Source organism: Euprymna scolopes, chromosome 29 (genome assembly GCF_053919585.1).
Source record: "Euprymna scolopes isolate OS-2025 chromosome 29, ASM5391958v1, whole genome shotgun sequence".
NCBI classification, from domain to species: domain Eukaryota; kingdom Metazoa; phylum Mollusca; class Cephalopoda; order Sepiida; family Sepiolidae; genus Euprymna; species Euprymna scolopes.
Genome location: NC_136510.1, coordinates 19114695 through 19125865, shown reverse-complemented (window position 1 = coordinate 19125865; position 11171 = coordinate 19114695). Strand labels below are relative to the sequence as shown.

Here is an 11171-nt window from a genome sequence, read left to right as displayed (position 1 = left end):
TTGTATAATGAAAAAAAAGTATGTTTTTGTAAACTTACTGACAGTATAATTAGCGTCCTAAATTATGAGATGAACAAAATTAACAAATCTTTGTAAAAAGAAAAAAAAACAGCGCCGATTTTCGGAGATGCTGAAAACGAATATAATAAAATTTGTTTTGATATGAAGAAATTACTACGTGGCCAGAGGGTGGGTGCTCATTTTACGTTAAATTTATATAGGAAAGTGATCCCCCACTTTTTGAAAAAGATTTCTTCATATCATGAAAACTACTAATCTGACACAAATTTACATGTGATATTCGTTTCAGCACCACCGAAAACCTTTAAAAATGTTTTTTTAGGAGTTGGAAAGAAACTTGACATTCACTGATTTTTTTTTGTTCGAGAAAAGGTAAGTGGCATAAGCACTTTTTTTGCAAAGTTTTTTTTTCAAGAAAAATTGAAAAAATTCTTTGTTTTTTGGGAGTGTTATTTTTATTTTTTTTATTTTTTTATTTTATTTTGTTTATATTGGGGCGGGGGGATGTCGGCGGCGGTGGGGGGATGTTGGGGCGTTGTTGTAATTGTAATATCTAGAAATGTTTCCTGTGAATGTGTGTTTTGCAATGAGCATAAATAAAAGACAAGGTCAGACGTTTAAAACCATTGACATAGACCTGACATCAGACTGCTTCAGTCACGGTATGTTCTACGTCTCCATCAGCCGGACAGGAAGTTCAGAAAAACTCTACATTCTAGCTCCAAATCAAAGAAGCAGAAATGTAGTTTACCACGGGGCTCTTCAATTAAAAGTTCTACAAAAGGATGTGATGAAAAACTGATATGATCTGATTGTGGTATGTTTTCAGTATTCAATGTGTTAGATAAGATTCAAGCATCGAGTTGAAATTTACTTCCCTCTTACAACATCCACTTACTGGAAAAGTGCCCACAAATCGCGTACCTAAGTGTGCAGAAAAGTCCCGTTCGATGTGCGGATATCTTTGCTAGTATATATATATATATATATATATATATATATATATATATATATATATATATATATATATATATATATATATATATGAGGTTGGCAAAAACGTCCTTCCGGCTTTTACTTTTTAAATCAGATTAACGTATCTCAGTTGAAACAAAAAAATTTATTGATCGAAATAAACATCAGAATAAACACACTATTGCCAACGCAAAACAAGCGTATTTATGTTAGTAACGTAAAGCTCTTGTGCTTTTGTGACGATAAAGTCACTAAAGGTGTTTTTGATAGCGTTTGGGTTCTTGAAGCATTTCTCACGCATATAGTTGTCGAGATACTTGGAAAAGTGTTAGTCGGTAGGTGAGACGCCTGGGCAGTATGGCGGATAAAGCAGTGTTTCATAACCCAATTCGTTCATCTTTTACAGGGTCGGTTTAGCAAAGTGCGGTCGGGCACTGTTGTGAATGAGATTTAATCCTTTCTGTTGACTAATGATGAGTGTTAAGTTTCTGGTGCATTTCATCCATTTGTTGTAAGTACTTTTCTGCCGTAATGGTGATGGATGAGACCGGTCGCAGACCGCTAAACAATCAGCATGACCTTTGTTTTGTTTTTTTTGTTTGTTTTTATTTTTTTTTTATTTTTGTTTTTTTTTTTTGTTTTTTGTTTTTGTTTTTTGTTTTTTTTTTTTTGTTTTTTTTTTGTTTTTTTTGTTTTTTTTAGCAATTCTGGTTTAGGAAAGTTGCATAGAGCTTCGTCGGTGTCTAACCACTGAGCCCAGCGTCGCCGATTGTCGTAAAGGACTCACTTTTCATCGCAAGTCACAACCCGGTCGAGAAACGGGTCGTTCTTGTTGCATAAAAGAAGGGAGATGACACTTCAAAATGGCGATTCTTTTGGTTGTTGATCAATCCGTGAGGAACACATTTATCAAGTTTTCATTTTTTCCAATCTCTCTGAAGTGGTTGGAAATTGTCGGATACGTTACAGCTTATTCAGAAGCAAGTTCTCGAACAGTTGTGCGTTGATTGGCTTCGACTAAGGCTTTTAATTGATCGTTGTAAACATCCGATGGCCGACCACTACGCTCATACATTTCAAGACTCTCATCGCTAAAATGACATTTCTTAAACCACCATTATGCTGTGCGTTCAGTATTGGTTGTTGGGCCAAATGTTTCGTTATTATCGCGAGCTGTTTCAGCAGCTTTTTGGCCTAGCTTGAATTGAAATAAGAAAATTGTGCGAATTTGCTTTTTTCCATCTTGCAATCAACATTCTGAAAAGAAGAAATAATTGGTTTAAAACGATTGTAATTTAAACGGTTAAATAGAGAGAAAAATGCTCTTTAAAATGATATATAAAGTAAAGGTATTATAACGGAAACTTATTTGAAAATACTTCATTTGAAATCAAAATTAAAAATTCTTTATTATCCTATTTTTTATATATACTAGACGGCCGCTCGACGTTTCCCGGTCGTAAGGTACACTTAAATATGATATTTTAATTGCATATTTATTCTTACAAAGACAATTCTCTATCGATTATTTCTATTAAGTCTAATATGTAGTAATAAGATCACAACTGTATATATATATATATATATATATATATATATATATATATATATATATATATATATATATATATACTATGTACTATATATAGTCGTTGACTGGATTCAAAAACAGCGTACAGAAAATGGAATCTGATTTATGAAAGTATGATAGGTTATGAAAAGGAAGGGTTGTAAAGAGATAACTTCGAATTTGGGGGTATCAAAACCAAAGCAAAATATTATGAAAGTAAAAATAAAATAGATAAACTCCATAATTTCATATACCATACCTGTTCACCCTGAAACACTTATCACAATATTCTGTGGATCTATATTAAAAACCTTGTTAAACTTTGTGACATATTTCCATTCTATGGAGGTCAGGTGCGAACGAACGCCCCATAATTTTATTATACCATATTTCTTCAAACTAAAAAATAATTATCAAAGTATACTGGCGCAGATAGATATGAAACGTCTTTATTAAAGTTTGTGCCTATTTCCATTCTATGGGGGCCAGGCGCGAATGCAGACCCCACAATTTTATTATATAATCCCTATTTAAGTTAAAACATACTTATCAAAGTATTCTTATATATATATATATATGTATGTATATATATATAAAACACTTGTAAAAGTTGTTTTTTTTTTCATTTTTAAATTTTATATTTCCATACTTTGTGGATCAGGCGCGAACGCAGACCCCACAATTTTAATGAACCACTGTTCTGCCAGATCAAACATACCCATTTATGTGTCTCTTCTATCATTATATGTAATCAGTTTTTTAAGATAGTCAACCATATAGGAGCCTATTCGTGACCACACACACATACACACGCGCGTGCACACACAGACTTTCAGCTTTATATATATATATATATATATATATATATATATATATATATATATATATATATATATATATCGTCAAGAATGAGAGTTCATAGTGAAACGTTGTTTTAATTTGAATAAAATAAAATACCCATCAAGTGCGCTTGAAAGTTTGAGAAAGAAGTCTGTTTGTGAGGAGTTGCGCGTTGTATCTGGCGGTTGTATTTTGAAATGTTTGAACTGTGCGTAGGCAACTTGAGAATAACAGACTTCTTTCTCAAACTTTACAACATGGCACGGAAAAAGAAAAGGAAAAAAACGGAACAAAACAACACACTGAAGATGGAGTATACCTCTGAAATTTATTTGTGATAAATTTCAAACAAGTAAAATATTTGTTGTTTTCCTTATATTACGTTGTGATTTGGCTTTCAAGCGACTCACTTGATGCGTATTTTATTATATATATATATATATATATATATATATATATATATATATATATATATATATATATATATATATATATATAAAGTCCGGAACCAAATTTCCCGGGTATGTACGTAATCTAGTCATCGGAAGTTAGTAACTAAACTTCGGTTTACGAAAAAACAAGCTTAAAGGATAGCGGAAATTAGAGGTAGTGAATGAATAAACACTGCTCGCATTAGATAAATCTGCCGATGCTTAATGATAAGGTTAAACTGTATTGTGACAAGGAAAAGGGGAAAATGTAATAAGTGTTGTATAATGTTGACATGTGATTAAGTCGGGGCACGGATGATGCCTCTGGTCCGTTGAGTAAACCGTAATTGTCTCGAATAACCTCGTCAAAAGTAACAAAGCATTTAAGAGACAAAAAGATAGGTCGAAGTTGTGTTGAATAATCTCGACTAAACAAGGGATGAGCCCTTAAGAGACAAATGGGGGCCGTGGACTAAATAAAATAATTAAAAGTAACTAAGCAATAAAGAGATGAGTCATAGGACTAGGAACGATTTTATGGCAACTAGTTTAATCAAGGATTTCAAATAAGAAGTTTTAACCAAAAGAAAACTAATTGAGCAGTTGGGTAAAAATCTATCAAGGAGAGATATAAATGTTATGACTGATAGGATATTAAGAGAGAATCGAGAGTTGATATAGGAGAATAAGAAAAAAAGGCTACGAGAAAAAACTTACACGAAAAAATATATGTATAAGTGTATCTTGAAACAAAATTAACATATGCGTTATGAAAACTGTCGAGAATTTAAAAAAAAAAATACTGACGTTATTACTAAAATAAAAATATCCTGTTTCAGTTTCGTGAATTTTCAGGCACAGAACCAACAAACATCAAAGACTATTCGAACTCTGATTTGCCTTACAATAATTTGACTGGCTTCGTGCAATATTTTTTAACACTTGAACATATATACTTGCACAACCAAGCCAAAACACTTAAACACTGCTTCAGTGAAATTTCTGAAAAAAAAAAAGAAAAAAGAAAAAAAACATGCATTTTTGCGATTTAGACAGTTTCCCCTTCCAACGTATTAAAACGTTGCATTTAAATATTTAGAAGAATACAAATAAAAAAAAGGAAACAGTAAATAAGGAAAGGAAATTCTGACGAAAAAAATGCAAAATGGAACATACTATACACTAAGACTTTTTTTAAATTTAATTCTTCATGTTTTATATGACTGTTTGAGTTTTAATTTCTTGTTTTCCTTTTATAGCCTCGGGCAGGTTTAATCAAACTCTAGTAAAGAATTTGGGGGAGGGGAAAAGGTGTTTAACACAGTGCGTATGAGCGCATGGAACAATATCAGCAGCAGCAAAGGATGGCTAGCTTGCGAAGAGATTAGCAGCAGTAATCGAAAAAAGCGGATATGCAAATTAGGAAGTGTGTTCGCACTTTGCCTCCGGACAGAGGCAAAGTGCGCGTCGAAGAAAATGGACACGTAAAGTCGAGGACGAGGAATTTTTAAGTGGCGCCGAAAGTAACATTAATAAAAACGTTTTGTTAAAACAGAAAAAAAATGCCATCTTGGTTTTTATTTATTTATTTCCTCTTGTTTGTGTGTAACAGCGACTTTACAGCTAGAATCGAAACCAAAACATTTAACCCTCCAGTCGCGTTCCCTACAGTTTGAGCTAACCTCATAGACAGATAAAAAAATTTTTAATTAAACTACTTTTACCTATAATTAGTTTTATGCATGCACAAACTAATAACAAATATGTCGACAAGTCGAAATGAATCGTTTGCATTTCAACTTGTCGATTTCTGTACTCGCTCTTCATCCACTGAAACAAATATTTTATCTTCTCTTCTCTTCTTCCCTTCTCTTCTCTATATAAATAAAATGAACTCATTTTTTCGCGTCTGATTTTGACCTGAATAGGATTAAAAATCAAGATATTTCATGCAAATATAATATGCACAAACGGCAGAACAATATCTGAGGTGTGTTATAGGCTTATTATTTCTCAAATTCCTCGATAATCTTAGATTTCTATACTTTTTCTGCTGAGAAGTCACGGCCAAAATCGGTTAAGATCAATGGAAGTGGTAAAATATTTTCTCTCTAATAAATTCCTCCTCCCCCTGCCACCACTTAACACCGTTTGGGGATCGTTCACAAGGAACAGTTGAGAAGAGAACACCGGTTTGGCTTCGTAGTTCTTTCATGTGAAGTTATTTAAAATCACTAAACTAAGCTGCAGTGCTCTGTGGCGTAGTGGTTAGCGTGCTGGACAATTCACATTATATTTTCACGTTCGCGCCGACCTACCATAGTCGTTTTTTTTGTTTGTTTTTTTTTTTCCTAAACAACTGGAATGGACTTTTCTTGGTGGCCGAACTGTTAATGTTGCAGATGTTTTTGTTTTTTTTTTTGTTTTTTTGTTTTTTTCACACTTTATTTTCCTACTTTTACTCATGACTCCGGGTTTGATCCTTCCTACTTACCTACCATAACATTTTTTAAAACTCCCCCCCCCCGTCCCGGAAACAATCACTCGAGCAACGCCGGGTACCCCCGCTAGTTCATTATAAACCATCCTTGGTTTATGATTACTATTTCCCTTTATTCCAGTGTTACGTGAGCAGTAGTTTAAAAGTTTATCGGTTAAATATTTACACACAGGGACACAGACGCATACTATTCTATTTTTATAGAAGAATAAGAGCTCCCAAGTGACAAGAAATAAACTAATCTCGCCCAAAATAAGGAGGTAATTCCTAGGAAGACAAGTAATTTATGAATAACGCGAGAAAAAAATCTGTTTAGGCATTAAAAGTAGTTTTATGTTATTTTCGTTATATATTACCACTAGTAAAGATACCCCCATCGTGCGGGACTTCGTTGTACACTCGGATACCCACTTCACGTACACCCTTGCAGTAAGTATAGGTTGTAAGAGTAACTATTGTTTAAAGTGTTTAATTTTTTAAACTACCCCCTGAAGTGACTATTAGCTTCTAATCTTGCCAATCTTTCTTCTTCAGTTTCGTTTCTATTTCGTTTAGTGCGTATCTACAACTTGGATGTCTTCAAGTCCAATGTTAACAAATTCCTAATGAACCGCCCCCTTAAGTAAACATTTCAGCAAATCTCCTCACTAACGTAATGTACTTGCAATAACCCTTATCCCTGAGTGGCTTCCGGGCCTTGATAAGTGGTGATCACTGTGTAAAAAAAAAAAAAAAATCTGAAAGTGGAAAATAGTATCTCCAAAATGTTCCAAAGAATTATATGCATCTCAAGAAAAAAAGATCCTTAATGATCCGTTACATTGTTTTTGGCAGCCTTATTTTTGGAAGGTCAGAGTTAACAGATACAGTACAATAAATTTTGGCCTATGTTAGGGATCACTATCATGCCAAATTTCATCACGATTGGTTGAGGGGATGGCGGTTGATAAGCGTGATCGAATTCAGATTCACAAAGTTGGCCGGCCTTGGGATGGTGCTGAACGCAAACTTGGTGTGCACCATCCATAAGTAAAGGAGTTAATGAAATGCCGCACCAAATATGACCTTAACCTTTTACATTGACCTTGAAAAATGGTGTGCATCATCCCTAGGTCGGAGACCATCATCATGTCAGGTCTGGTCATGATCGGTTCAGTGGTGTGGGCTGTATGAAAGATGTACACACACACACACACACACACACACACACACACACGAACGTTACTACTTTATATATATATAAATGAGGAATCATTTCCATTAAAAATCTACTTAGGACTATGCATCTAAAATTGAGAAAAGAACGCTTGAAAAGTGTCTACATTATGTGAAAAGCCTACATGAGAAAGCAATATGGCCTAATGTCGTGTTTATCCAACAAAGAAACTCGAATTTTAACTTGAAATGACTCCCCATTTAATAATATTTGTTAATAATAATATAAATTTCATAATATATAACAAAAAGCAATAACATAAAACTACTTTTAATTCCTAAACAGATTTTTCTAACGTTGTTCTATGGCCGTAATCTTTATAAATTGCTAGAAGATGGACCCCTCAGACGGAACAGATACTACACTTCAAAAAGTCGGTTTAAATCAAGATTGCCTGACCTTTTGAACTTCCGATTTCTGCTTCGCATATAGGATGACAGTGACAAGCAAGGTATGATTCCTTCTGATTAAGGATTATCTTCCTCTCAGGTAAAGTGAAAATACTCCTCTTTCCCCGTATTAAGAATGGTTTTCTTGTTTGCCTGATCGTGACTAATAATTCAACTAAGTGAACAACAGGCACCGGAAGTCAAAAAAAAAAGCAGTCAATTTTAACTATAACCCAAATTTTTTTTTTTTTTTTTTTTTTTTTTTTTGCTATTTCACCCCAAACAAGGCACAGTGCCAATTGGATGTAACAGGCTATGATTTGGGACCTAATTTGTAAGGAAACCATGTAGGGAGTTGAGCAGCAAGATTTATGTTCACATTACGCTTGAACTTCTGCATGTCAGTACAGTCAGGGAAGCAGGAACCCGGAAAAGAATTCCAAGGTCTAGCAGTTCAAGGGAAGAAACTATTTGAGTAGAAGGTTTTCCGGTATCTAGGGATCTCTACAGTGCAGAGGTGGTATTTTGCTGCTTGTCGGGTTTGTTAGGGGTATCTATATCAAGAGGTACAACGGCTTGGAGTTTGGTTGACAGAGAAAGATTTATCAGATTGGCGATTCACTTTTGAATCCTGTCTAAGATAAAAAAAAAAAAAAATTTAAGACTAGTCGCAGATGCCCTAGCCCAAATGTGGCAACAATACTCCATACGTGGGCGAATGGTGATCTTGTAAAAATAACAAGATATTCGCAGGCTTAAGTAACTCTCTAGCACAGTAGTGAGAGCCCATTTCTTTACAGCAGCCTTGGCAAATCCCTCAATGTACCTGTTCCAATTCATATTCTTTGTGAACGTTAAGCCAAGGAGTTTGAACGAAATGCTTTCAGAAAGGTGAAACTAATTTTAGGGATCAGGCACAAGGCTATTAAAAGTATGGGATCATTGGTCATCCACTATCTATCCTACTTTTAACGAGATGGAGTTTTATCGATTTGTCCATTACTTTCAATTCAGCAATTACCACAATACCACATTTACTTTATGAAGTATACTACTAAAAGTATTTCCAATAGTTTAAAATCAAGTGTTTTTTTTAAAAAAAAAAAAAAAAAAAAAGAACATATTTATAATTCAATTGGGAAAAAAAGATAGAGGGTGAAACAGTAAAAACATCACAAAATAAAGAAAAACAAATGAAACCAAATGTAAATAATGGGAAGTTAGGATTAGGGTTATGGTTAAAAATTAAATATATTCAATGGCAGGTTAGTAAAACCCTATCAACCCTAACCCTAACCAACTTTTCTTCAGAAGAGATCGCCCAATGTTTTCCGGCCGTTCAGAACCGACAAAAAAGAAAAGAAAAAAACAAGGGTCATCTTATTTTGTTGACCTTCCTATCGTTCGTTTACTAAATGAAAAAATAATGGAGGTAATTATATCAACAAAGATTTGTTTAAACGAAAATGATAGAAGAAAAAAAGAAAGAGAAGAAGAGAAAATGGCGTCGGTTTTTTTTCTTTCTCCTTTCGTTCTTTTTTCTTTTTTATTTATTTTTTTTTTTTTTCGTCGCTGATGACATGTCTTATAAAAGGCTTTGTTTTTTGTCTGATTTCAATATGACCCACGGCTGCGAATTATGAAGATGCCTATGAGAGGAGGACGATGGTGTGTTCTGCTGGTGCTCAAACTGTTGACCATCCTGTGCCAGTTTAGGACTTGCTTCGCCAATCCGGGTCTCAGTGTTCGAATAACACAACGGGGTCTTGACTACGGTAAGTCAATTGTATTATCAATTAAACCAGTTTTGTTTTTGTTTTTAACTGTACGTCCCGGGATAAATGAAATCGGTCTCCAAAAAATAGGTACGTGTAATTTAATAGTGAAGACTGATAGGACCCATGGTTTTAAAAACCGGCTTATAGTTTTTTTTTTATATATATATATAGGTTTCCGATTAATTTTGCATTGTATTTGAAAGATTAAAGCCTAAAGTTAATCTCTAAAAGGAAAAAAATATTTTTACATGTGAAAAAAAAAAATGTTATGATGAAAAATGTTTTCACTGCGGTTTCTAAAGCTGGAAAGTTCTGTTAAAATTGAAATTTAAATAAATTCATTGTAAGAATCCCTTAAAATATAAATATTAGTTTTTTGGGACTATTTCAAAGATAATTAGCAAAGTAAATTATTAAGATACTGAATTAAATTTTAAAAAAAAACTAGTTTATTACAGAAAATAGCTTAATTGGCCACCAAAAGCGAGAGTTTAGTAAGAGATATAGCTTCGCACAATCAAAATAATAGACAAAGCGGTGTACATTAGTTCTATGGAAGCCCAAAATGTTAGAAAGTCAATTTTATTATCAAATTATCAACACATATCCAAGGAAATGGCAGAATCAAATCAAATTATCAACACATATCCAAGGAAATGGCAGAATCAAATCAAATTATCAACACATATCCAAGGAAATGACAGAAACATTAGAGGATGACCTCCAATCTGTAGTGGAATGGGGACAAAAATGGATGGTCACATTCAATGCTGCTAAGACTAAGCTTGTTTCTTTCAATAACTACAAGAAACCTTCTCTACCACCAATAGCAATGGCCAAGAACACATTGCCTGAAAGTACTTCTTTTAAACTCCTCGGCCTAACGTTTACAGGGAATATGAACTGGAATAGATACATTGAGAGCATTGCCAAGGCTGCAAGGAAGGTTGCCTCTGTCTACCGTGCTAGAAAACTACTTATGCCTGACAGTATCCTATACCTCTATAAGGCAACCATTCGCCCATGTATGGAGTACTGTTGTCACATCTGGGCTGGTGCATCTGCTGCTTGTCTCTCGTTCCTGGACAGGGTTCAAAAGAGAGTCGCCAACCTGATAGGTCCTGAACTGTCATCTAGGCTTCAGCCTCTGTCCCATCGACGAGATGTTGCATCCCTCTGCCTGTTCTACAAATACTTTAATGGTGAATGCTCTGACGAACTGTAAACACTTGTACCTCCCCGACGTAACTACTCCCGACAAACCCGACAAGCTACTAAGTCTCATCCCTTTACAATAGAGATCCCTAGGTGCAAGAAAGCCTTTTACTCCAATAGTTTCTTCCCCAGAACTGCGGATCTTTGGAACTCCCTTCCGGGATTCTGCTTTCCCAACTGCACTGATATGCAGAAGTTCAAGTGTAATGTTAACAAACATCTTTCTACTTATCTCC

At 34.3% G+C, this 11171-nt stretch overlaps 1 protein-coding gene across 3 annotated transcripts in view; it reads left to right on the top strand.

Moving 5' to 3' along the window:
- The first annotated feature begins 307 nt into the window (after positions 1-307).
- The window catches only part of LOC145252377 (bactericidal permeability-increasing protein-like), a 103087-nt gene continuing 92223 nt past the window's right edge, over positions 308-11171 (top strand). The window contains exons 1-2 of one of the 3 annotated variants that reach the window (XM_080111775.1): positions 308-393; positions 9588-9717. In XM_080111775.1, coding sequence (XP_079967901.1) covers positions 9588-9717 — 130 coding nt within the window. In that variant the 5' untranslated portion in view covers positions 308-393. Of the gene's footprint in view, positions 394-9478; positions 9718-11171 lie in introns of those variants that run through there. The other 2 variants (XM_080111776.1, XM_080111774.1) reach the window with 2 other exon arrangements.